Below are 26,772 nucleotides of genomic sequence, written 5' to 3'. Positions count from 1 at the left end.
GGAGAGGGGAAATGAGGAAAAGCCGCTTGTAATGTCTTCAAATACCCTCCTCGCTTCCCTTTGATAGGTTGAGACAGAGACAGCCAGGGAGAGGATGAGGAATTTAACGAAAGACTATTGAGCTTTATTTGAGGCCACACGGTGGCATTACAGCTTCCTGCTGTAGATCAGCTTCCTGCTGTAGATCAGCTTCCTGCTGTAGATCAGCTTCCTGCTGTAGATCAGCTTCCTGCTGTAGATCAGCTTCCTGCTGTAGATCAGCTTCCTGCTGTAGATCAGCTTCCTGCTGTAGATCAGCTTCCTGCTGTAGATCAGCTTCAGTAAACAACCTGTTCTTTCTGTCAGATTAGTGATCTTTGATGTATTTCTATGCTTCCCGTTCTTAAGTTGTGTTTTCTGTTTCTACTTTCAGTTCGGTGTTCGGGACACCAGCTTCAAACAGCTGAAGGAAGTGTCACCGTGGTTTAGATGGTACAGTGATTCTCTACACTGAGTGCTTTAAAAAATATATATATTCACCTTTTATTTAACCAGGTAGGCTAGTTGAGAACAAGTTCTCATTTACAACTGAGACTTGGCTGTTTTGTCACGTCAACTAAAATTAGGCAAATTATTTACATTTTTGCAACCAGGAAATGGCAGAGCGATTTCTACTTATTGCACCTTTTAATCAACATGTAGGCCAAAACACCACACAACATTTTAGTCATTTAGCAAACTTATCAAGGTTCTTATCCAAACGGATTTACAATGAATGCATTGAACTAAAGTAGCACATTCAGGTCTCTTTATCCACCTCAGTTTTGTGGGGTTTGACTGTAAGTTATGTGGGACTCCATCCAGCTGTGCAGCCCCCCCCCCCCCCCCCCCAGTGGTTGTGATGATGTAGCCATTAGAAACTACGCTCACTGTCGTCACCAAACAGCTGTTCTACAGTAATACTCCTCTGTAACCAAACAGCTGTTCTACAGTAATACTCCTCTGTAACCAAACAGCTGTTCTACAGTAATACTCCTCTGTAACCAAACAGTTGTTCTACAGTAATACTCCTCTGTAACCAAACAGCTGTTCTACAGTAACACTCCTCTGTAACCAAACAGTTGTTCTACAGTAATACTCCTCTGTAACCAAACAGCTGTTCTACAGTAATACTCCTCTGTAAAGAACAGACAAAAAAAAGACATTTATTTTGATGTTATAAAGACCAGACAATAGAGACCAGCACAATACTCTTCAATAGTTCACTGTGTTTCAGGACAGACCAGTCTGAGGAACACACAGATGTCTGTAAGACGGTTTTACATTTCTACTGAGTCAAGACTCTTCACAGCTTCAAACAGAGACATGGTCAACTCTGTCTCGAATTCAATCAAACCCACAGAAGCTTTGTTTATGCGGTGTCTGTGTTTGCAAACTACTGCTTCCTGACTAAACACACACTGGGTACAGTATGCAATGTGGGTTTGGTGGAATGTGGCCAGCTATGGAAATATTTACATTGATTTAGGACTCTAGTCAATCTGTATCGCTGAAGACTTACGGTAGAAATGTAAAGGTCAAAGGTCCCATTGAGACGACATGACGTGAACGCCGTCTCCACTAACGTGGGAACATTGCCTTTAAATGTCAATCACGTTGTTACGCTGAACTTCCGCGATACGGATTGAATAGAGGCCTTAGTATGACTGAACCGTTTTACTCAAACATGAAGTCGCAAGGAGGAGGTTAATGTAATGATTATACATGACAAACCACATGTTACTGGATAGACGGGAGTCTCGAGGATCAACAACAACAACAAAGAAGGGAATAGGAGCATTTCCTGTTTGAGAGAAACAGTTATGGAATACAAGATGCTTCCACACCTGATTGAGCCAGTTAGAAACAAAAAAACATCAGGGCCATACTGTATAAGCTGGTAGAAGTTTCACCTAACCACTGGTCCTGGGTCAGATCTTTTTGCATCCTCCCCACAGGATGTTGGTGGCACCTTAATTGGGGAGGACGGGCTCGTGCTAATGGCTAGAGCGGAATAAGTGGAATGGTATCAAATACATTAAACATATGGTTTCCATATGTTTGATGCCATATCATCTGGAGTTGGCTAATCTGATCCTAGATCTCGGGTTAGGGGCAACTTCTCCCTCAAGCATATGATAAATGATGCCTCTGAATATGACAACACCGTCTACTACTGAGGTCATAGAAAAACGAGAGGAATATTCAGCTACAGGAAGTCTAACTGTTTGGACATCGAAATCAGACATTAATGAATGCAACACATAAACAATCAGAAGTATTTACACACAACGTTAACAACTAGAGCCATTCGGGGAGATCAGTAGAAAAAGATGAATACGATCCACCCCCTGGCTTTCCATGGCTTTGACAGGAGAGAGAAAAATAGAGTAGCATAGAATATCCTTTAGTTTTTTGTGATGTCAAAATGCCGTTGAGAGGTACAGTGTATGTCACAATGCCGTTGAGAGGTACAGTGTATGTCACAATGCCGTTGAGAGGCACAGTGTATGTCACAGCGCAGAGTCCCTGGAGCAGTAGAGTCTTACTGTAGGGCACAACGGCAGATGGTAGCTGGGAACTGACACCAACAACCCTCAGGTTACTGGCCTAAACCTCAAGGCTAACTGCCGCCAAATAAAGAGTCCAGTTTTGAGCCCCCCCCCCCCCCCCCCCAAGAAAGTCCCGTTTATTTGAAACGAGAGAGAAGAGCTTCTCCAGTTGGCATTTGAAAGAAGTGACAGTCCCATCCAAGGTAGATAGCATCTTCAGGAATACGATCGTGATATTAGATATTCGAGAACAGCTTTTGAACAACCGCTTATATATAAAAAAGAATGACCACTAAGGAATAACAGATCATTCTGGACAGACTTCAAATAGGGCACCACAAGAAACTCAACCCCACTGTCAGAGAAATGACTACCTAAAAGCATGTCGTCTAGCTACACATTATCACTACAGCACCTCCCCTCCCAGACACACATATGATACACACACAGATGACACACATACATGAATGCACACACCCCATAGCTAGTGTAATACACATGCACACACACACAATTCTACATGGTCAGGGGGGCAGAGGTGGATCTCTTCTCATTCTTCTTCTCTTGTATCTTTCCTCTTGCTCTCCCTCCTTTTCCAACATGTCCTCCTCTTCCTCCATCATCATCTATCCTTCCTCCTCTTCCTCTGACAGTCACATGACACAGCCGGTGAGCCAATGGCGTGTCCTGGATCAGACAAGAGTGTGTGTGTGTTTATTGTGAGTGTCTGTATGCTGATTGTGTGTGTGTGTATATTGCTGTGCTGGTCGTGTGTGTGTATGGATTGACCGTCAGTGTGTTTGTTTCAACTGGTCATGATTGTGTGTGTGTGTATGTCCCGCTCCTGTGTGTATGTGTGACTTCCTCGATCCAGCCCCGGAACCGGCTGACCCGTGTGTAGAGCGCCGGGGTTGAGGGGTCGCTGCAACCGTAACCCCCGGAGACGATCCCGGTCAACACCCATCGCCCTCCCTCCCCCTGGCATACCAGCCCACCGCCCCAGTTGCCCTGGCAACCGTTGTTCCCGTGGAGACGGCGTGTGTCTGGGGGGCTGCCGGCGCACAGCGTGCCGTGGGAGGAGAAACCATCGCCATAACGCTTCTTACACTGCCATGACGTCAGGAGGGGTACCCAGGACTGGAGCACAGCGTCTGAGGGGGAAGAGGGGATGTACAGTAGGGAGGAATAAGTTACTAACGTCTCAGCACTAAACCATATATCCTAAGAGGTTGTAGTTAAGAGGTAGTGGAAAGTGAGGCATACCTGGGCCGTCCCAGCCAGCAGTAACCGCGGCAATGCAGGACAAGGGGGTCTTCCCCCCCGCAGCATCCGGTGTGGGGAGGCAGGCGGCGTTGGTGTGGGGGTCAAAGGTCAAACAGTGATCCTTGGGGCTGGGCAGCCTCAGCAGGGCCAGGTCATGACCCCCAGGGCCCTGATCTGCTCTAAACTTTCTATGGACCACCACTCGCTCCGGGATCAGAATTCTGTCAGAACCCCCAAAGCGCACCACATACTGAGACGGGCCAATACCAAACCTGGGAGGGGGAGAGGGAGAGATAGCAGGTGTAAGTGTTTGGAAAACGGGGACATAAAATTGGATAAAAGAAATGAAGGCAGAAAAGAGGATGTGAGCGCTGAAAGTAGAAACAAGGAATGACTAAAAAAAGGAGAGGAGAAAGGAAAAGGAGAGGTCTCACCTGGTGAAGCAGTGAGCGGAGGCCAGGGCCCAGCAGGGAGAGATCAGAGTACCACTACAGATAGGATGGCCATCTTTCCCCTCAGAACCCAACCACACTGACACCTGCCATGGCCACAATGTCCTAGAGGAGAGGGGGAGGGAGAGGAGGGTAGAGTGTCTGTGTGTGGTGTTTGTGCGCGTTAACTTGTGTCTTCTCATGAGTCATGTGATATTCTATGCTGTATGTAAAGCTTCTCTTACCTGAGTACATTCTCTCCTTCTCCTCCACTCTTCCTCTCGTTCCCTTCCTCCACAATCTTCCTCACTCCACAGGTGAGCTCACTTGGCCTGGCCTGGCCCTCTGTTGCCCGGGGGGCGTGGTTACAGCTCACCCCTGCATCCTGTCTCCATCTGCAGCCGTCACGGGCCCGGCCCAGAGACGGACACTCCCCCAGGAAGTCCTCCTTCCCGGTACACCTCACCTGGTCCAGGTGGACAGGACCCTTCCCCCGACCGAACCCACCTGCTGCTACCGCATGACCACTGAGGAGGGAGGAGGAGGAGGAGAGAGAGAAAAGGAGAACAGGAAAAGGGGGAAGAGTGGGAGAGTGAAAGACGGAGATAAAGAGAGTTATTACAAATGCTGTATTGAATGAAGCTACTCTTCAACACAAAGGTCTGTGAACACACACACACACACACACACACACTCACACACACACACACACACCTGTGGCCCAGCTGTCTGCAGACCACGGCAGCGTTCAGATCGTTCCAGCCTGAGTCACAGATACTCCCCCAGTCTCCATGGAGATAGACTTCCACACGACCTTCGTTATGGCTACCACCCCCAAACAGACGCAACAGAGGACCTGCAACACAAACATACAAGCTAATGAAAAGGCCTGATGGTCGCTTGGCCGTATTGCTGTCGGAGTAGGCCTCACCTGTGGCAGGTGCAACAGCCGGCACCTCATTGGTCTCTTCCTCTTTAGCTCCGGCCCTGCATCGCACGCCCACGTCCTCTCCATGGGAACAGTCGCTACGGCCCCAGGTGCCATGGCGACAGTCCAGCAGGGACGACTCCGTCCCCTCACAACGCACATCGTCCAACAGGATGATACCAGAACCCCCGCCGAACGTTCTGTCAGTCACCACCTCAGCATGCCCTCTAGAGGTAGAAGATGAAATGACATCAACTTAAAAAGGCACGATGTGGTGGTTGTTGATGTCTAAACTGTTTACGGTGATGTCATATTACTGAGGCTACATTTAAACAGTGGGGCGCGTTTTCTGGTTACAGGAATCATCAACAAGACTCTTCCCAGTGTAATTCTGTGCATGTGGCGGTCATAAAATTTAGTCAACCGGTTATTGTCATGCTCAAGAGTGCCGGTCTCCCGGTAAATGACCTTTAATTAACATAGACAGTTAAGCGCCTCAGCGCATGATGCAGACCTTTGGAACATTTACATTTTTAAAAGTTGAATAAATCTATTTAATATATAATAAATCCTTTTATTTATTTTATTCAGGTCTAAAGAAACATTATGACATGAAGAAAATGTATTTCAGAGGAACAGAATAGGAGTTGACCTACTGTATGTTATCTGGCTATGCACCATGCCATAGGCACTGGGACACTGGGCTTGTTAATTTAGCAGACAAGATATGCTTAGAAGTCCCGTGGCATTATTTTATATTATATGATTCTATAGTAAGAAGAATTGAACTTAACTTAAGAGTGAACATATGAAGTGTTTACGTTGAGTGTAAAAGTGAACATTTGAAACAGGTCCTATATGCTAGATTTACTAACGATACAAACCTTAGAACACGTAGAAATCAAAACCATATATGGGCTGCATGATGTGACTATAGTCTATTCTTGCCCTTTGTGCTGTTGTCTGTGCTCAACAATGCTTGTACCATGTTTTGTGCTGCTACCATGTTGTGTTGTTGTTATGTTGTGCTGCTACCATGTTGTGTTGTTGTTATGTTGTGCTGCTACCATGTTGTGTTGTTGTTATGTTGTGTTGCTACCAGGTTGTGTTGTTGTTATGTTGTGCTGCTACCATGTTGTGTTGTAGTTGTGTTGTTGTTATGTTGTGTTGCTACCATGTTGTGTTGTTGTTATGTTGTGATGCTACCATGTTGTGTTGTTGTTATGTTGTGTTGCTACCATGTTGTGTTGTTGTTATGTTGTTGTTATGTTGTGTTGCTACCATGTTGTGTTGTTGTTATGTTGTGTTGCTACCATGTTGTGTTGTTGTTATGTTGTGTTGCTACCATGTTGTGTTGTTGTTATGTTGTGTTGCTACCATGTTGTGTTGTTGTTATGTTGTGTTGCTACCATGTTGTGTTGTTGTTATGTTGTTGTTATGTTGTGTTGCTACCATGCTGTGTTGTCATGTGTTGCTGCCTTGCTATGTTGTTGTCTTAGGTCTCTCTTTATGTAGTGTTGTCTCTCTTGTTGTGATGTGTGTTTTGTCCTATATTTATTTATTTATATATATTATTATTTTTATCCCGCAGGAGGCCTTTTGGTAGGCCGTCATTGTAAATAAGAATTTGTTCTTAACTGACTTTCCTAGTTAAATAAAGATAAAATAAATAAAAAATAAAATATTGGGCTCTGTTCCTTGCCCCAGGCTACACACGCTCTTCTGTCATCAAATTATCATATTTTCACTATTCTCAATTTAATCTTGTCTTTACTAATATGTCAAATTTGATTTGATTTAGAATGGCCCATTATCAAATGGCAGGGGAACAGGGGCAGGGGAACAGGGGCAGGGGAACAGGGGCAGGAACAGGGGCAGGGGAACAGGAGCAGGGGCAGTGGAACAGGGGCAGGAACAGGGGCAGGGGAACAGGGGCAGGAACAGGGCAGGGGAAGGAACAGGGGCAGGGGAAGGAACAGGGGCAGGGGAACAGGGGCAGGAACAGGGGCAGGGGCCAGGGGAACAGGGGCAGGGGAAGGAACAGGAACAGGGGCAGGAACAGGGGCAGGGGAACAGGGGCAGGGGCAGGGGCAGGGGAAGGAACAGGGGCAGGGGAAGGAACAGGGGCAGGGGAAGGAACAGGGGCAGGAACAGGGGCAGGGGTACAGGGGCAGGAACAGGGGCAGAGGAACAGGGGCAGGGGAACAGGTGCAGGAACAGGGGCGGGAACAGGGGCAGGGGTACAGGGGCAGGAAACAGGGGCAGGAACAGGGGGCAGGAACAGGGGCAGGAACAGGGGCAGGGGAACAGGGGCAGGAACAGGGGCAGGGGAACAGGGGCAGGAACAGGGGCAGGGGACAGGGGCAGGAACAGTGGCAGGAACAGGGGCAGGGGAACAGGGGCAGGAACAGGGGCAGGAACAGGGGCAGGGGAACAGGGGCAGGGGCAGGGGCAGGGGAACAGGGGCAGGAACAGGGGCAGGGGCAGGAACAGGGGAAGGAGCAGGGGAACAGGGGCAGGAACAGGGGGCAGGGGCAGGAACAGGGGCAGGGGAAGGAACAGGGGCAGGGGAACAGGGGCAGAGGAACAGGGGAACAGGGGCAGGAACAGGGGCAGGGGAACAGGGGCAGGGGAACAGGGAAAAGAACAGGGGCAGGGGAACAGGGGCAGGAACAGGGGAACAGGGGCAGGAACAGGGGCAGGGGAACAGTGGCAGGAACAGGGGCAGGGGAACAGGGGCAGGGCAGTGGACAGGGCAGGAACAGGGGCAGGGGAACAGGGGCAGGAACAGGGGCAGGGGAAGGAACAGGGGCAGGGGAAGGAACAGGGGCAGGGGAACAGGGGCAGGGGAACAGGGGGCAGGAACAGGGGCAGGGGAACAGGGGCAGGGGAAGGAACAGGAACAGGGGCAGGAACAGGGGAACAGGGGCAGGGGCAGGAAGGAACAGGGGCAGGGGAAGGAACAGGGGCAGGGGAAGGAACAGGGGCAGGGGGAACAGGGGCAGGGGTACAGGGGCAGGAACAGGGCAGGGGAAACAGGTGCAGGAACAGGGGGGGCGGGAACAGGGGCAGGGGGTACAGGGGCAGGAACAGGGGCAGGGGAACAGGGGCAGGAACAGGGGCAGGGGAACAGGGGCAGGGGCAGGGGAACAGGGGAGGCAGGAACGGGGGCAGGACAGGGGCAGGGGAACAGGGGCAGGAACAGGGGCAGGAACAGGGGCAGGAACAGGAACAGGGGCAGGGGAACAGGGGCAGGGGAAGGAACAGGAACAGGGGCAGGAACAGGGCAGGGAACAGGGGCTAGGGGCACGGAACAGGGGCAGGGGAAGGAACAGGGGCAGGGGAAGGACACAGGGGCAGGGGAACAGGGGCAGGAACGGGGAACAGGGGCAGGAACAGGGGAAGGAGCAGGGGAACAGGGGCAGGAACAGGGGCGGGAACAGGGGCAGGGGCAGGAACAGGGGCAGGGGCAGGGGAAGGAACAGGGGCAGGGGCAGGGAACAGGGGCAGGAACAGGGGCAGGGGAACAGGGCAGAACAGGGGCAGGGAACAGGGGCAGGAACAGGGGCAGGAACAGGGCAGGAACAGGGGCAGGGGAACAGGGGCAGGAACAGGGGCAGGGGAACAGGGGCAGGAACAGGGGCAGGGGAACAGGGGCAGGGAAAGGGGCAGGAACAGGGCAGGAACAGGGGCGGGAACAGGGGCAGGAACAGGGGCAGGGGCAGGGGAACAGGGGCAGGAACAGGGGCAGGGAACAGGGGCAGGAGCAGGGGAACAGGGGCAGGAACAGGGGCAGGGGGGAAGGAACAGGGGCAGGGGCAGGGGAAGGAACAGGGGCAGGGGAACAGGGGGCAGGAAAGGGGAAACAGGGGCCGGAACAGGGGCAGGGGCAGGGGAACAGGGGCAGGGGAACAGGGAAAAGAACAGGGGCAGGAACAGGGGCCAGGAACAGGGGCAGGGGAACAGGGGGAACAGGGGCAGGAACAGGGGCAGTGGAACAGTGGCAGGAACAGGGGCAGGGGAACAGGGGGCAGGGGCAGTGGAACAGGGGCAGGAACAGGGGCAGGGGAAGAGGGGCAGGAACAGGGGCAGGGGAAGGAACAGGTGAGCAGGGAACAGGGGCAGGAACAGGGGCAGGGGCAGGGGAAAGGGGCAGGGGAAGGAACAGGAACAGGGGCAGGAACAGGGCAGGGGAACAGGGGCAGGGGCAGGGAACAGGGGCAGGGGAAGGAACAGGGGCAGGGGAAGGAACAGGGGCAGGGGAACAGGGGCAGGAAACAGGGGCAGGGTGAACAGGGGCAGGGAACAGGGGCAGGTGAACAGGGGCAGGAACAGGGGCAGGGGAACAGGGGCAGGAACAGGGGCAGGAACAGGGGCAGGGGAACAGGGGCAGGAACAGGGGGCAGGAACGGGGGCAGGGGAACAGGGGCAGGAACAGGGGCAGGGGAACAGGGGAACAGGGGCAGGAACAGGGGCCAGGGGAACAGGGCAGGGGAACAGGGGCAGGAACAGGGGCAGGGGTACAGGGGCAGGAACAGGGGCAGGGGAACAGGGGCAGGAACAGGGGCGGGAACAGGGGCAGGAACAGGGGCAGGGGTACAGGGGCAGGAACAGGGGCAGGGGAACAGGGGCAGGAACCAGGGGCAGGAAACAGGGGCAGGGGAACAGGGGCAGGGGCAGGGGAACAGGGGCAGGAACAGGGGCGGGAACAGGGGCAGGAACAGGGGCAGGGGAACAGGGGCAGGAACAGTGGCAGGAACAGGGGCAGGGGAACAGGGGCAGGAACAGGGGCAGGGACAGGGGCAGGAACAGGGGCAGGAAACAGGGGCAGGGGGAACAGGGGCAGGAACAGGGGCAGGGGAACAGGGGCAGGAACAGGGGCAGGGGGACAGGGGCAGGGGGAACAGGTGCAGGAACAGGGGAAGGAGCAGGGGAACAGGGGCAGGGGAAAGGGGCAGGGGGGCAGGAACAGGGGCAGGGAACACTGGGCAGGGGCAGGGGGAACAGGGGCAGGGGAAAACAGGGGCAGGAACAGGGGCAGGGGAACAGGGGCAGGGAACAGGGGAAACAGGGGCAGGAACAGGGGCAGGGGAACAGGGGAACAGGGGAACAGGGGCAGGAACGGGGCAGGGGAACAGGGGCAGGGGAACAGGGGCAGGAACAGGGGCAGGGGAACAGGGGCAGGGGAACAGGGGCAGGAACAGGGGCAGGGGAACAGGGGCAGGAACAGGGGCAGGGGAACAGGGGCAGGGGAACAGGGGCAGGAACAGGGGCAGGGGAGGAACAGGGGCAGGAACAGGGGCAGGGGAACAGGGGCAGAACAGGGGCAGGGGAGGGGGACCCGGGGCAGGAAACAGGGGCAGGGGAACAGGGGCAGGGGAACAGGGGCAGGAACAGGGGCAGGGAACAGGGGCAGGGGAACAGGGGCAGGGGAACAGGGGCAGGAACAGGGGCAGGGGAACAGGGGACAGGGGCAGGGGAACAGGGGCAGGGAACAGGGGCAGGGGAACAGGGGCAGGAAACAGGGGCAGGGGAACAGGGCAGGAACAGGGGCAGGGGGAACAGGGGCAGGGGAACAGGGGCAGGGAACAGGGGCAGGAACAGGGCAGACAGGGGAACAGGGGCAGGAACAGGGGCAGGGGAACAGGAACAGGGGGCAGGGGAAGGGGAACAGGGGCAGGAACAGGGGCAGGAACAGGGCAGGGGGAACAGGGGAACAGGGGCAGGAACAGGGGCAGGGGAACAGGGGCAGGAACAGGGGCAGGGGAACAGGGGCAGGGGAACAGGGCAGGAACAGGGGCAGGGGAACAGGGGGCAGGAACAGGGGCAGGGGAACAGGGGCAGGTGAACAGGGGCAGGTGAACAGGGGCAGGGGAACAGGGGCAGGAACAGGGGCAGAACAGGGGCAGGGGAAGGAACAGGGGCAGGGGAACAGCGGCAGGGGAACAGGGGCAGGGGAACAGGGGCAGGGGAAGGAACAGGGGCAGGGGAACAGGGGCAGGAACAGGGCAGGGGAACAGGGGCAGGAAACAGGGGCAGGGGAACAGGGGCAGGAACAGGGGCAGGGGAACAGGGGCAGGAACAGGGGCAGGGGAACAGGGGCAGGGGAACAGGGGCAGGAACAGGGGCAGGAACAGGGGCAAGGGAACAGGGGCAGGTGAACAGGGGCAGGAACAGGGGCAGGGGAACAGGGGCAGGAACAGGGGCAGGGGAACAGGGGCAGGGGAAAGGGGCAGGAAGAGGGGCAGGGGAACATTGGGCAGGAACAGGGGCAGGAACAGGGGAACAGGGCAGGAACAGGGGCAGGGGGAACCAGGGGCAGGAACAGGGGCAGGGGAACAGGGGGCAGGAACAGGAACAGGGGGCAGGAACAGGGGAACAGGGGAACAGGGGCAGGAACAGGGGCAGGGGAACAGGGGCAGGGGGGCAGGGGAACAGGGGCAGGAACAGGGGCAGGGGAACAGGGGCAGGAAACAGGGGCAGGGGAACAGGGGCAGGAACAGGGGCAGGGGAAGGAACAGGGGCAGGGGAAAGGAACAGGGGCAGGGGGAACAGGGGCAGGAACAGGGGCAGGGGAATAGGGGCAGGAACAGGGGCAGGGGAACAGGGGCAGGGGAACAGGGGCAGGTGAACAGGGGGCAGGAACAGGGGCAGGGAACAGGGGCAGGGGGAACAGGGGCAGGGGAACAGGAACAGGGCAGGGGAACAGGGGCAGGAACAGGGGCAGGGGAACAGGGGCAGGAAACAGGGGCCAGGGGGAACAGGGGCAGGAACAGGGCAGAACAGGGTCAGGGGAACAGGGGCAGGGGGAACAGGGGCAGGAACAGGGGCAGGGGAATAGGGGCAGGAACAGGGCAGGGGAACAGGGGCAGGTGAACAGGGGCAGGAACAGGGGCAGGGGAACAGGGGCAGGAAGCAGGGGCAGGGGAACAGGGGCAGGGGAACAGGGGCAGGAACAGGGGAACAGGGGCAGGAACAGGGCAGGGAACAGGGGCAGGAACAGGGGCAGGAACAGGGGCAGGGGAACAGGGGCAGGAACAGGGCGGGGAACAGGGCAGGAAACAGGGGCAGGGGAAACAGGGGCAGGGGAACAGGGGCAGGGGAACAGGGGCAGGGGGGAACAGGGTCAGGAACAGGGGCAGGGGAACAGGGGCAGGAAACAGGGGCAGAGGGAACAGGGACAGGAACAGGGGACACAGGGGCAGGAACAGGGGCAGGGGAACAGGGGCAGGAACAGGGGCAGGAACAGGGGCAGGAACAGGGGCAGGGGAACAGGGGCAGGAACAGGGCAGGGGAACAGGGCAGGAACAGGGCGGAGGGAACAGGGGCAGGGGCAGGGGAACAGGGGCAGGAACAGGGGCAGGACAGGGGCAGGGAACAGGGGCAGGAACAGGGGCAGGGGAACAGGGGCAGGAAGAGGGGCAGGGAACAGGGGCAGGAACAGGGGCAGGAACAGGGAACAGGGGGCAGGAACAGGGGCAGGGGAACATGGGCAGGAACAGGGCAGGGGAACAGGGGCAGAACAGGGGCAGGGGAACAGGGCAGGAACGGGGAACAGGGGCAGGAACAGGGGCAGGGGAACAGGGCAGGGGAACAGGGGCAGGAACAGGGGCAGGGGGCAGGGGAACAGGGGCAGGGGGGGCAGGGAACAGGGGCAGGAACAGGGGCAGGGAACAGGGCAGGAACAGGGGCAGGAACAGTGTCAGGGGAACAGGGGCAGGGAAGGAACAGGGGGCAGGGAACAGGGGCAGGAAACAGGGGCAGGGGAACAGGGGCAGGGGAACAGGGGCAGGAACAGGGGCAGGGGAACAGGGGCAGGGGCAGGGGAACAGGGGCAGGAACAGGGGCAGGGGGAACAGGGGCAGGAACAGGGGCAGGAACAGGGCAGGGGAACAGGGGCCGGAACAGGGGCAGGGGAACAGGGGCAGGAACAGGGGCAGGGGAACAGGGGCAGGGAACAGGGGCAGGGGAACAGGGGCAGGAACAGGGGGCAGGGCGAACAGGGGCAGGAACAGGGGCAGGGGAACAGGGGCAGGGGCAGGAACAGGGGGCAGGGGAAGGAACAGGGGCAGGGGAAGGAACAGGGGCAGGGGAACAGGGGCTGGGACAGGGGCAGGAACAGGGGCAGGGGGAACAGGGGCAGGGGAACAGGGGCAGAAACAGGGGCAGGGGAACAGGGGCAGGAACAGGGGCAGGGGAACAGGGGCAGGAACAGGGGCAGGAACAGGGGAAGGAACAGGGGCAGGGGAACAGGGCAGGGGAACAGGGGCAGGAACAGGGGCAGGAACAGGGGCAGGGGAACAGGGGCAGGGGAACAGGGGCAGGAACAGGGGCAGGGGAAGGAAACAGGGGCAGGGGAACAGGGGCAGGAACAGGGGCAGGGGAACAGGGGCAGGGGGAACAGGGGCAGGAACAGGGGCAGGGGAACAGGGGCAGGGGAACAGGGGCAGGGGAACAGGGGCAGGAATAGGGGCAGGGGAACAGGGGCAGGGGCAGGGGAACAGGGGCAGGAACAGGGCAGGAACAGGGGCAGGAACAGGGGAACAGGGGCAGGGGAACAGGGGCAGGAAACAGGGGCAGGGGAACAGGAACAGGGGCAGGGGACAGGGGAACAGGGGAAACAGGGGCAGGAACAGGGGCAGGAACAGGGCAGGGGAACAGGGGCAGGGGAACAGGGCGGAACAGGGGCAGGGAACAGGGGCAGGACACAGGGGCAGGGGAACAGGGGCAGGGGAACAGGGCAGGGGAACAGGGGAAGGACACAGGGGCAGGGAACAGGGGCAGGAACAGGGGCAGTGGAACAGGGGCAGGAACAGGGGCAGGTGAACAGGGGCAGGTGAAAAGGGGCAGGGGAAAAGGGGCAGGGGAACAGGGGCAGGAGCAGGGGAACAGGGCAGGGAAAGGAACAGGGGCAGGGGAACAGCGGCAGAGGGAACAGGGGCAGGGGAACAGGAACAGGGGCAGGAACAGGGGCAGCGGGGAACAGGGGCAGGAACAGGGGCAGGGGAAGGAACAGGGGCAGGGGAAGGAACAGGGCAGGGGAACAGGGGCAGGAACAGGGGCAGGGGAATAGGGGCAGGAAACAGGGGCAGGGGAACAGGGGCAGGTGAACAGGGGCAGGTGAACAGGGGCAGGGGAACAGGGGCAAGAAACAGGGGCAGGGGAACAGGGGCAGGGGAACAGGGGCAGGAACAGGGGCAGGGGAACAGGGGCAGGGGAACAGGGCAGGGGAACAGGGCAGGGGAACAGGGGCAGGAACAGGGGCAGGGGAACAGGGGCAGGAACAGGGGCAGGGGAAGAACAGGGGCAGGGGAACAGGGACAGGAACAGGGGCAGGGGAACAGGGGCAGGAACAGGGCAGGGGAATAGGGGCAGGAACAGGGGCAGGGGAACAGGGGAACAGGGCAGGTGAACAGGGGCAGAACAGGGAAGGGGAACAGGGGCAGGAACAGGGCAGGGGGAACAGGGGCAGGAACAGGGGCAGGGGAACAGGGGCAGGAACAGGGGCAGGAACAGGGACAGGGGAACAGGGGCAGGGAAGGAACAGGGCAGGGGAACAGGGGCAGGGGAACAGGGGCAGGAACAGGGGCAGGAACAGGGGCAGGGAACAGGGGGCAGTGGAACAGGGGCAGGAACAGGGGCAGGGGAACAGGGGCAGGAACAGGGGCAGGGGAACTGGGGCAGGGGACAGGGCAGGAACAGGGGCAGGGGAACAGGGGCAGGAACAGGGGCAGGGGAACAGGGCCGAGGAACAGGGGCAGGAACAGGGGCAGGAACAGGGGCAGGGGAACAGGGGCAGGAACAGGGGCAGGGGAACAGGGGCAGGAAACAGGGGCAGGGGAAGGAAACAGGGGCAGGGGAACAGGAACAGGGGCAGGGGAACAGGGGCAGGAACAGGGGCAGGGGAATAGGGGCAGGAACAGGGGCAGGAACAGGGGCAGGGGAAGGGAACAGGGGCAGGGGAACAGGGGCAGGAACAGGGGCAGGGGAACAGGGGCAGGAACAGGGGCAGGGGGGGGAATAGGGGCAGGAACAGGGGCAGGGAACAGGGGCAGGGGACAGGGGCAGTGAACAGGGGCAGGAACAGGGGCAGGGGAACAGGGGCAGGAACAGGGGCAGGGGAACAGGGGCAGGGGAACAGGGGCAGGGGAACAGGGGCAGGAACAGGGCAGGGGAACAGGGGCAGGAACAGGGGCAGGGGAACAGGGGCAGGAACAGGGCAGGGAACAGGGGCAGGAACAGGGGCAGGGGAACAGGGGCAGGGAACAGGGGCAGGAACAGGGGCGAGGAACAGGGGCAGGGAACAGGGGCAGGGAACAGGGGCAGGGAACAGGGGCAGGAACAGGGCAGGGAACAGGGGCAGGGAACAGGGGCAGAACAGGGGCAGGAACAGGGCAGGAACAGGGGCAGGACCAGGGGCAGGGGAACAGGGCAGGAACAGGGCAGGAACAGGGCAGGAACAGGGGCAGGGGAACAGGGGCAGGAACAAGGGCAGGGGAACAGGGGCAGGGGAAACAGGTGCAGGAACAGGGGCAGGAACAGGGGCAGGGGAACAGGGGCAGGAACAGGGGCAGGGGAACAGGGGCAAGAACAGGGGCAGGGGAACAGGGGCAGGGGAACAGGGCAGGAACAGGGGCAGGGAACAGGGAACAGGGGCAGGAACAGGGGCAGGAACAGGGGCAGGGAACAGGGGCAGGAACAGGGGCAGGGGAACAGGGGCAGGAAACAGGGGCAGGGAACAGGGGCAGGGGAACAGGGGCAGGAACAGGGGCAGGAACAGGGGCAGGGGAACAGGGGCAGGAACAGGGCAGGGGAACAGGGGCAGGGCAGGAACAGGGGCAGGGGAACAGGGGCAGGAACAGGGCAGAACAGGGGCAGGGGAACAGGGCCAGGAACAGGGGCAGGAACAGGGGAACAGGAACAGGGGCAGGGAACAGGGGCAGGAACAGGGGCAGGGGAAAAATAACGTCATCCGTATGCACTGGAATAGCAAATGGAGGCCGCTTTCCACACATACACAATCGTAGCGTGTTTTCACAACGAAACACACCCCTCTCTCCGCGCGCTGTAGAAAGGGGTGAAGGAGCATATGGAAACGGACAGTGGTGAGATATTCTGTAGCTAAAAAGGTGTCCGCCTATTCAATATGAATATATACAAAATGCCTTACTAGGCTACTCAAAAATCAAATACAAATTAACTATAATTGTAGGCTCGGCCGTCATGCACAATCAATGAACCAACAGCATGGCCTAGGTCTATATGTTCTCTCCCAGACTCATAGATCGAACGTTTGGAGCACAGCATAACGTAACCTGTCCATCCAGTATGTATAATAATACAGTCATCACTGAAGGGCGATTACTAGAATTGGATTCATGTTGGAGATTAGTCTAGACCAACTTTGTACCAAAAGACATTTTCTAAAACGTGTTTTCTGCCATGTAGGATGTGTATTGCATAACGGCACAATAATTATTTGAATTCAGATTTTGTTTTCGGGCTTGTGTTCCTATATAGGCCTATGGGTATAAACTCTAATGTGTTATGGGTGTTTAGAATTTTTCGTATTTGGTATTTATTTGGATCCCCATTAGCTGTTGCGAAAGCAGCAGCTATTCTTCCTGAAGTCCATTTATCATTAGTCTATTAATCCATGAATCATCGCCTTAGAAAGCGCAGTCCATTTCGTTGTGTTAGGTTAGACAATAGAGCCCTGAGTACCAGGCCATTAGGACCTGATGGAGGGATAATAGAGCCCTGAGTACCAGGCCAATAGGACCTGATGGAGGGATAATAGAGCCCTGAGTACCAGACCATTAGGACCCGATGGAGGGACAATAGAGCCCTGAGTACCAGGCCAATAGGACCTGATGGAGGGATAATAGAGTAATATGGTCACCACAACAGCCCATATCATGCCTGCAGTGGAAAGTACACACACACCTGTATCCGAGCTGTCGACAGACCACCTGTGTGTGTTGTTGAGTCCAGTGGTCGTCACACACCGTACCCCAGTCCCCAGAGTGGAACAGTTCAACACGACCCTCCCATGGACTGTCTCCTCCTACCAACCGCACCACACCGTCTGGAACACACACACACACACGTTAAATCATATGTGTGCACGTTATATCCGTTTTTGGAATGTGTGTGTGTGCGTGGATGAATTATGTGTGTGTACCTGTGTAGGGGCTGCAGGATACCCCAGCGTCTTCCATATGGTCACAGTTGTGTTGTTCCCAGTCTCCATGAAGACACTGGTCCAGGAAGACTTCATTTCCTGTACACCTCACGGCGTCCAATAGGATGGGACCTGAGCTCTGTCCGAAGTGGGCCCACGACCAGGCCTTCGCCACACCCCTAAACACACATGGGTCAAAACAACAATAATGACTCTTCCTCTAGCTTCAATATATTTACTCCTATAGTCTCTCTCTCTCACACACACACACACACACACACTCACCCAAAGCCCAGCTGTCGACAGACCACTTCTGCATCTCTGTCGTCCCATTGGTCATCGCAGACAGAGCCCCACCTACCACTGTGGAACACCTCCACACGCCCCTCAAAGTATTCTTCTCCTCCAACCAATCGTAGAGGAAGACCACTGCCTGGGGGAGGATACAACAGCACAATATGGATGCTGAGTAGGGGCACGAGGTACGCACTGTGTTTCCTTCTCTCTAGCTTCCTACTGACCTTCTGGTGGAGCACACACAACTCCCGCCTCATTTCCATGGCTACAGTCCCCGGTAACAAATGTCCTGCTCTGGCATTGGTTGACGGAGCTCTCATCTCCACGGCAACTCAGCCGCTCGTAATGGAAGAGGCCGGAGCCCGAGCCGAACCTGGACTGCTGCAAAGCAGTGCCGATCTCACTGAGGACACACACACACACACACACACACAGTCTTACAGTTGAAACGGAAATGCTGCGATGCTACAATGCCGATCTCAATGAGGAGGCACACACACACAAACATACACACTCCTACAACTCTCTTACCCCAACCCCAGCTGTCTGCAGATCACACTGGCATCTCTGTCTGTCCAATGAGAGTCACACACCGCCCCCCACTGGCCATTCAGGTACACCTCCACACGTCCACTTCTTGACGATGTCCCGCCCACCAGCCGAGCTGCACCTAAGAGAGGGTGAGAAGGACAGGTACATCAGCCAATCAATAGTCTGGAAAAAATACAGAGTAGATACTCTGTACAGCAAGGGAGGCTGATGGGAGGAGCTATAGGAGGACGGGCTCAGTGGAATCACTACACGGCCTCCCTGGCATAAAGTATTTTTGCTATAAACCTACCCTGGTGGCAGTCGCAGTAGGCCCAGCCGATGGCCCCAGAGGTCTGTCTGAAGAAGCACCAGGGGTTGGACTCTCTGTCAGGGTTACGGCAGTAGCTGTGCTCCCCAAGGCCTCGGCCAGGGTACTGCAGCACGTAGTCTGGAAACTCTGCCCACCGCAGGCAGGGGGCGCCAGAGTCCGTCTGAGACACAGAGCCATTATAGAAACCCAGCTCTGTAAAACCCTCCGAACAGGAGAGAGGGGCTGACCAGAGAGAGAGAGACAGAGAGAGAGAGATGGGACAAGAGAGAGAGAGGATACTGTCATAATTATGACTCCCTCTGAACAAGAGAGACAGTTGGGATGGGAGGTTTATAGCAAGAGAGGATATGGAGAGGAGATATGGAGAGGCGATAAGGAGAGGAGATATGGAGAGGAGATATGGAGAGGCGATAAGGAGAGGAGATAAGGAGAGGAGATATGGAGAGGAGATATGGAGAGGAGAGGAGATATGGAGAGGAGAGTCAGGAGAAGAGTGAAAATGTCCTTATTCAAAATCCCCTTGGTTCCTCTATATTCATGTCCAGACTGTTCCGTATTAATACACACTATCAAATGACACAGCAGGGGATGTCTATAATACACTACCTCCCACTCCCACCCTTACTCAAAATGGTGGAGGCCACCCTCTAAGGAGTGTACACTCTGTAGTCTGAGAATACCTGAGGAGTGTACACTCTGTAGTCTGAGAATCCCTTAGGAGTGTACACTCTGTCGTCTGAGAATCCCTTAGGAGTGTACACTCTGTACTTTAGAGGTGGAATTAGTGGAGGAGGCATAAACAACAAACAAAGGCTAAATGAAACTGCTGCTGACGCAAACATAATGCTGAACCAAACACACACACACACACACAGCAAGGCAGCAAGAGGGGAAGAGAGAGAGAGAGGCAGAGAGAGCGAGGCAGAGAGAGAGAGCAAGAGCGAGGCAGAGAGATGGAGCAAGAGCGAGGCAGAGAGAGGCCTGAGAGAGAACGAGGCAGAGAAAGAGAGAGAGAGGGGCAGAGAGAGAGTGAGGCAGAGAGGCCGAGAGAGAGATGCAAAGAGAGAGGCAGAGAAAGTGAGGCAGAGAGAGAGAGGCAGAGAGAGAGTGCGAGAGCAAGACAGAGAGAGAGAGGGAGGCCGGAGAGAGAGAGGCCGGAGAGAGAGAGAAAGAGGCCTGTGAGAGGGGCAGAGCGAGGGAGCGGCCAAGAGAGAAAGCGAGTTATTGAGAGCGAGGGATGGGCTGAGAGAGGCCGAGAAAGAGAGAGGCCTGAGAGAGAGAGAGAGGCAGAGAAAGAGAGACAGGGGGGCCAAGAGAGAGCAGAGAGAGAAAGAGAGGCTGAGAAGAGAGGCCGAGATATAGAGAGACAGAGGCAGAGAAAGAGAGACAGAGATAGAGGCCCAAGAGAGAGAGGCTGAGAGAGAGAAAGGGAGAGAGAGAGAGACAGGCAGAGAGAAAGAGAGAGAGGGGCAGAGAGAGAGAGGCAAAGAGAGAGGGAGAGCAAGGCAGAGAGCGAGTCAGACAGAGGCCGAGATAGAGGCCGAGAGAGAGAGAGAGAGAGAGAGAGGCTGAGAGAGAGAGAGAGAGAGAGCAAGGCAGAGAGCGAGAGCGAGTCAGACAGAGGCCGAGATAGAGGCAGAGGCCGAGAAAGAGCGAGGCCGAGAGAGGTCCAAGAGGGAGGCCCGAGAGAGCGAGAGGCCCAAGAGGGAGGCCCGAGAGAGAGAGGCCTGAAAGAGAGAGGATAGGCCGAGAGAGAGGGGCCGAGAGAGAGAGAGAGAGAGAGAGAGAGAGAGAGGCCGAGAGAGAGAGTCAGAGAGAGAGAGGCAGGGAGAGAGAGAGAGAGAGAGGGGCCGAGAGAGAGAGTCAGAGAGAGAGAGAGAGAGGGAGTCAGAGAGAGAGAGAGAGGCATGGAAAGAGAAGCCTAGAAAGAGAGACCCCCCCCCAGATGTGACCCCAATAACTACTGTGGGATATGCGTCATCAACAGCAACCTTGGGAAAATCCTCTGCATTATCATTAACAGCAGACTGGTACATTTCCTCAGTGAAAACAAAGTACTGAGCAAATGTCAAATGGCCTTTTTTACCAAATTACCATACGACAGACAGACGTATTCAGCCTGCACACCCTAATTGACAAACAAAACAAACCAAAATAAAGGCACAGTCTTCTCATGCTTTGTTGATTTCAAAAAAAGCTTGACTCAATTTGACATGAGGGTCTGCTCGGCAAAATGATTGAAAACAGTGTTGGGGGAAAACATACAACATTATAAAATCCATGTACACAAACAACAAGTCCCCTGGTTAAAATTGGCAGAATTCACACACATTTCTTTCCACGGGGCTGTGGGGGAGACAGGGATACAGCTTGAGCCCGACCCTCTTCAACATATATATCAATGAATTGGTGAGGGCACTAGAACAGTCTGCAGCACCTGGCCTCACCCTACTAGAATCTGAAGTCAAATGTCTGTTTGCTGATGATCTGGTGCTTCTGTCCCCAACCAAGGAGGGCCTACAGCAGCACCTAATCTTCTGCACAGATTCTGTCAGACCTGGGCCCTGACAGTATATCTCAGTAAGACCAAAATAATGGTTTTCCAAAAAAGGCCCAGTCACCAGGACCCCAAATACAAATTCCATCTAGACACTGTTGCCCTAGAGCACACAAACAACTATACATACCTCGGCCTAAACATCAGTGCCACAGGTAACTTCCACAAAGCTGTGAACGATCTGAGAGACAAGGCAAAAAGGGCCTTCAATGTCATCAAAAGGAACATTTGACATACCAATTCAGATCTGGCAAAAAGTACTTGAATCAGTAATAGAGCCCATTGCCTTTTATGGTTGTGAGGTCTGGGGTCCGCTCACCAACCAAGAATTCATCAAATGGGACAAACACCAAATTGAGACTCTGTATGCAGAATTCACCATGTACAAAATCCAGAAAATAAGTGTTCAATTCTACAACCACCTAAATAAAGGAAGTGACTCCCAAACCTTCCATAACAAAGCCATCACCTACAGAGAGATTAACCTGGAGAGGAGTCCCCTAAGCAAGCTGGTCCTGGGGCTCTGTTCACAAACACAAACAGACCCCACTGAGCCCCAGGACAGCAACATAATTAAACCCAACCAAATCATGAGAAAAGTCAAAGATAATTACTTGACACATTGGAAAGAATTAACAAAAAAACAGAGCAAACTAGAATTCTATTTGGCCCTAAACAGAGGGTACACAGTGGCAGAATACCTGACCACTGTGACTGACCCAAATTTAAGGAAAGCTTTGACTATGTAGAGACTCAGTGAGCATAGCCTTGCTATTGAGAAAGGCCGACGTAGGCAGACCTGGCTCTCAAGAGAAGACAGGCTATGTGCTCACTGCCCACAAAATGAGGTGGAAACTGAGCTGCACTTCCTAACCTCCTGTCAAATGTATCACAGCAGCAAGATGTGTGACCTGTTGCCACAAGAAAAGGGCAACCAGTGAAGAACAAACACCATTGTAAATACAACCCATATTGATGTTTATTTATTGTCCCTTTTGTACTTTAACCATTTGTACATTGTTACAACACTATTTATAGACACAATGTGACATTTGAAATGTCTTTACTGTTTTGTTTATTTCACTTTTGTTTATTGCTTTGGCAATGTTAACGTATGTTTCTCATGTAAATAATGCCCTTGAATTGAGAGAGAGAGAAAGAGAGGGGTAGAGAGAGGTAGAGAGAGAGGCAGAGAGAGGAAGTTAGAGAGAGAGAAAGAGAGGGGTAGAGAGCGAGAGAGAGAGGTAGAGAGAGGAAGCTAGAGAGAGAGAAAGAGGGGGGTAGAGAGCGAGAGAGAGGCAGAGAGAGAGAGGGGGGTAGAAAGCAAGAGAGAGAGAGAGAGAGGCAGAGAGAGAGAGAGAGAGAAGAGGGGTAGAGAGCGAGAGAGAGAGAGAGGAAGTTAGAGAAAGAGGGGGGTAGAGAGCGAGAGAGAGGGGGGTAGAGAGCGAGAGAGAGAGAGAGGAGGCAGAGAGAGAGAGAGAAAGATGGGGGTAGAGAGCGAGAGAGAGAGAGAGAGAGAGAGAGAGAGAGAGAGAGAGAGAGGAAGTTAGAGAGAGAGAAGAGGGGGGTAGAGAGCGAGAGAGAGAGGCAGAGAGAGGAAGTTAGAGAGAGAGGAAAGAGGGGGGTAGAGAGCGAGAGAGAGGCAGAGAGAGAGAGAGGGGGGGTAGAGAGCGAGAGAGAGAGAGAGAGAGAGAGAGAGGCAGAGAGAGAGAGAAAGAGGGGGGTAGAGAGCGATAGAGAGAGAGAGAGAGAGGAAGTTAGAGAGCGAGAAAGAGGGGGGTAGAGAGCGAGAGAGCGAGAGAGAGAGGCAGAGAGAGGAAGTTTAGAGAGAGAGAAAGAGGGGGGTAGAGAGCGAGAGAGAGGCAGAGAGAGAGAGGGGGGTAGAGAGAGAGAGGCAGAGAGAGGAAGTTAGAGAGAGAGAGAGGGGGGTAGAGAGCGAGAGAGAGGCAGAGAGAGAGAGAGGGGGGTAGAGAGCGAGAGAGAGAGAGAGAAGAGGAGAGGGCAGAGAGAGAGGAGAAAGAGGGGGGTAGAGAGCGAGAGAGAGAGAGAGAGAGAGGAAGTTAGAGAGAGAGAAAGACGGGGTAGAGAGCGAGAGAGAGAGGCAGAGAGAGGAAGTTAGAGAGAGAGAAGAGGGGGTAGAGAGCGAGAGAGAGGCAGAGAGAGAGGGGGGGGGTAGAGAGCGAGAGAGAGAGAGGCAGAGAGAGAGAGAGAAAGAGGGGGGTAGAGAGCGAGAGAGAGAGGCAGAGAGAGGAAGTTAGAGAGAGAGAAAGAGGGGGGTAGAGAGCGAGAGAGGCAGAGAGAGAGAGAGGGGGGTAGAGAGCGAGAGAGAGGCAGAGAGAGAGAGAGGGGGGTAGAGAGCGAGAGAGAGAGAGAGGCAGAGAGAGAGAGAGAAAGAGGGGGGTAGAGAGCGAGAGGAAGTTAGAGAGAGAGAAAGAGGGGGGTAGAGTGCGAGAGAGAGAGAGGCAGAGAGAGAGGGGGTAGAGAGCGAGAGAGAGGCAGAGAGAGAGGGGGGGTAGAGAGCGAGGCAGAGAGAGGCAGAGAGAGGAAGAGAGAGGCAGAGGGGGGGGGGGGTAGAGAACGAGAGAGAGAGGCAGAGAGAGCCAGAGAGAGAGGGGGGGTAGAGAGCGAGAGAGAGAGAGGCAGAGAGAGAGGGGGTAGAGAGTGAGAGAGAGAGAGAGGAAGAGAGGGGGGGGTAGAGAGCGAGAGAGAGGCAGAGAGAGCCAGAGAGAGATGGGGGTAGAGAACGAGAGAGAGAGGCAGAGAGAGGCAGAGAGAGAGGGGGTAGAGAGCGAGAGAGAGGCAGAGAGGGGGGGGGGTAGAGAGCCAGAGAGAGCCAGAGAGCCAGAGAGAGATGGGGGTAGAGAACGAGAGAGAGAGGCAAAGAGAGGCAGAGAGAGAAGGGGTAGAGAGCGAGAGAGAGGCAGAGGGGGGGGGGTAGAGAGCGAGAGAGAGGCAGAGAGAGAGAGGGGGGTAGAGAGAGAGAGGCAGAGAGAGGAAGTTAGAGAGAGAGAGGAGGGGGGGGTAGAGAGCGAGAGAGAGGCAGAGAGAGAGAGAGGGGGTAGAGAGCGAGAGAGAGAGAGAGAGAGAGAGAGGCAGAGAGAGAGAGAGAAAGAGGGGGGTAGAGAGCGAGAGAGAGAGAGAGAGAGAGAGAGGAAGTTAGAGAGAGAGAAAGACGGGGGTAGAGAGCGAGAGAGAGAGGCAGAGAGAGGAAGTTAGAGAGAGAGAAAGAGGGGGGTAGAGAGCGAGAGAGAGGCAGAGAGAGAGAGGGGGGTAGAGAGCGAGAGAGAGAGAGGCAGAGAGAGAGAGAGAAAGAGGGGGGTAGAGAGCGAGAGAGAGAGGCAGAGAGAGGAAGTTAGAGAGAGAGAAAGAGGGGGGTAGAGAGCGAGAGAGGCAGAGAGAGAGAGGGGGGTAGAGAGCGAGAGAGAGGCAGAGAGAGAGAGAGGGGGGGTAGAGAGCGAGAGAGAGAGAGAGGCAGAGAGAGAGAGAGAAAGAGGGGGGTAGAGAGCGAGAGAGAGAGAGAGAGCGAGAGGAAGTTAGAGAGAGAGAAAGAGGGGGGTAGAGTGCGAGAGAGAGAGAGGCAGAGAGAGAGGGGTAGAGAGCGAGAGAGAGGCAGAGAGAGAGGGGGGTAGAGAGCGAGGCAGAGAGAGGCAGAGAGAGGAAGAGAGAGGCAGAGGGGGGGGGGGGGGTAGAGAACGAGAGAGAGAGGCAGAGAGAGCCAGAGAGAGAGGGGGGTAGAGAGCGAGAGAGAGAGAGGCAGAGAGAGAGGGGGTAGAGAGTGAGAGAGAGAGAGAGGAAGAGAGGGGGGGTAGAGAGCGAGAGAGAGGCAGAGAGAGCCAGAGAGAGATGGGGGTAGAGAACGAGAGAGAGAGGCAGAGAGAGGCAGAGAGAGAGGGGGTAGAGAGCGAGAGAGAGGCAGAGAGGGGGGGGGGTAGAGAGCCAGAGAGAGCCAGAGAGAGCCAGAGAGAGATGGGGGTAGAGAACGAGAGAGAGAGGCAAAGAGAGGCAGAGAGAGAAGGGTAGAGAGCGAGAGAGAGGCAGAGGGGGGGGGGGGGGTAGAGAGCGAGAGAGAGGCAGAGAGAGCCAGAGAGAGATGGGGGTAGAGAACGAGAGAGAGAGGCAAAGAGAGGCAGAGAGAGAGGGGGGTAGAGAGCGAGAGAGAGGCAGAGAGAGGCAGAGAGAGAGGGGGTAGAGAGAGAGGGGGGTAGAGAGAGAGGGGTAGAGAGCGAGAGAGAGAGAGGCAGAGAGAAAGAGGCAGAGAGAGAGGGGGGTAGAGAGCGAGAGAGAGAGAGGCAGAGAGAGAGGGGGTAGAGAGAGAGGGGGTAGAGAGCGAGAGAGAGAGAGGCAGAGAGAGAGGGGGGTAGAGAGCGAGAGAGAGAGAGGCAGAGAGAGGGGGGTAGAGAGCGAGAGAGAGAGAGAGAGAGAGGCAGAGAGAGAGGGGGGTAGAGAGCGAGAGAGAGAGAGATGTAGCACACGCTCCATAGAGTAGCAGGATCAGACTCTATTGTCACTGAGCTGAATCTGACTACAGAGTTCATGCAGCACACACTCTGCCAGACACACACATGCAGGCTGACACACTTACACGTGCACACGCCTACACACACACCCTGTGATTAATGGCCAGGACAGAGAGAGGAGCTGCAATAGTTATCTCTCACAAAAACACAGCTTGGCTTTCCTTGAACATCATCTAACTATGCCAAACACACACACACAGTCTTTCCCAGAGGCTGTACCCCTCATACCTCATTCCAATCTGGAAGAGGAAGATAGAGGAAGATGAAGAGAGCAAAAGAGGGAGAGGAAGCGAGAGAAAGAGGAAGAGAGAAAGAGAGAGGGGAGTCAAAGGAAAAGCAGCCTAGCCCCGGACTAAAGAGCCCCGGACTAAAGAGCCCCGGACTAAAGAGCCCCGGACTAAAGAGCCCCGGACTAAAGAGCCCCGGACTAAAGAGCCCCGGACTAAAGAGCCCCGGATTAAAGAGCTCCGGACTAAAGAGCTCCGGACTAAAGAGCTCCGGACTAAAGAGCCCCGGACTAAAGAGCCCCGGATTAAAGAGCCCCGGACTAAAGAGCTCCGGACTAAAGAGCCCCGGACTAAAGAGCCCCGGACTAAAGAGCCCCGGACTAAAGAGTCCTGGAATAAAGAGTCCTGGAATAAAGAGCTCCGGACTAAATAGCCCCGGACTAAAGAGTCCTGGAATAAAGAGTCCTGGAATAAAGAGCTCCGGACTAAAGAGTCCTGGAATAAAGAGTCCTGGAATAAAGAGCTCCGGACTAAAGAGCCCCGGACTAAAGAGCCCCGGACTAAAGAGCCCCGGACTAAAGAGTCCTGGAATAAAGAGTCCTGGAATAAAGAGCTCCGGACTAAAGAGCCCCGGACTAAAGAGCCCCGGACTAAAGAGCCCCGGACTAAAGAGTCCTGGAATAAAGAGCCCCGGAATTTTAAAAAATGGAATAAAAAGCCATTGAATAAACAGCCCTGGAATAGACAGACGTGGAATAAACAGCCCTGGAATAGACAGACGTGGAATAAACAGCCCTGGAATAGACAGACGTGGACTCTCCATTGAAAGTGATTCTTAGTCCAAGACTAGGCTTAATCTGTATCCAGGAAAACAGCCTATTATGTTAGAAGCTAAACCATAATCTTGTCAGTAACAGATTCTGTTTTATTTTTCGG

General features: G+C 55.5%; 1 protein-coding gene across 1 annotated transcript in view; it reads right to left on the bottom strand.

The window, feature by feature from the left end:
- Positions 1-1,159: 1,159 nt before the first annotated feature.
- The window catches only part of LOC109865578 (neurotrypsin), a 36,837-nt gene continuing 11,224 nt past the window's right edge, over positions 1,160-26,772 (bottom strand). The window contains exons 3-14 of the mRNA XM_020453868.2: positions 18,515-18,757; positions 18,205-18,343; positions 17,898-18,076; positions 17,662-17,809; positions 17,377-17,555; positions 17,139-17,280; positions 5,196-5,419; positions 4,979-5,120; positions 4,510-4,791; positions 4,268-4,390; positions 3,834-4,105; positions 1,160-3,721 (exon numbers count right to left, since the gene is read on the bottom strand). Of these exons, the coding sequence (XP_020309457.1) occupies positions 3,384-3,721; positions 3,834-4,105; positions 4,268-4,390; positions 4,510-4,791; positions 4,979-5,120; positions 5,196-5,419; positions 17,139-17,280; positions 17,377-17,555; positions 17,662-17,809; positions 17,898-18,076; positions 18,205-18,343; positions 18,515-18,757 (2,411 nt within the window). The 3' untranslated portion in view covers positions 1,160-3,383. The remainder of the gene's footprint in view (positions 3,722-3,833; positions 4,106-4,267; positions 4,391-4,509; positions 4,792-4,978; positions 5,121-5,195; positions 5,420-17,138; positions 17,281-17,376; positions 17,556-17,661; positions 17,810-17,897; positions 18,077-18,204; positions 18,344-18,514; positions 18,758-26,772) is intronic.

Source organism: Oncorhynchus kisutch, linkage group LG20 (assembly GCF_002021735.2).
Source record: "Oncorhynchus kisutch isolate 150728-3 linkage group LG20, Okis_V2, whole genome shotgun sequence".
In the NCBI taxonomy this organism is placed as follows: Eukaryota; Metazoa; Chordata; class Actinopteri; order Salmoniformes; family Salmonidae; genus Oncorhynchus; species Oncorhynchus kisutch.
The sequence above is the reverse complement of the archived record's forward strand: the minus strand, read 5'-3'. Positions and strand labels throughout refer to the sequence as shown.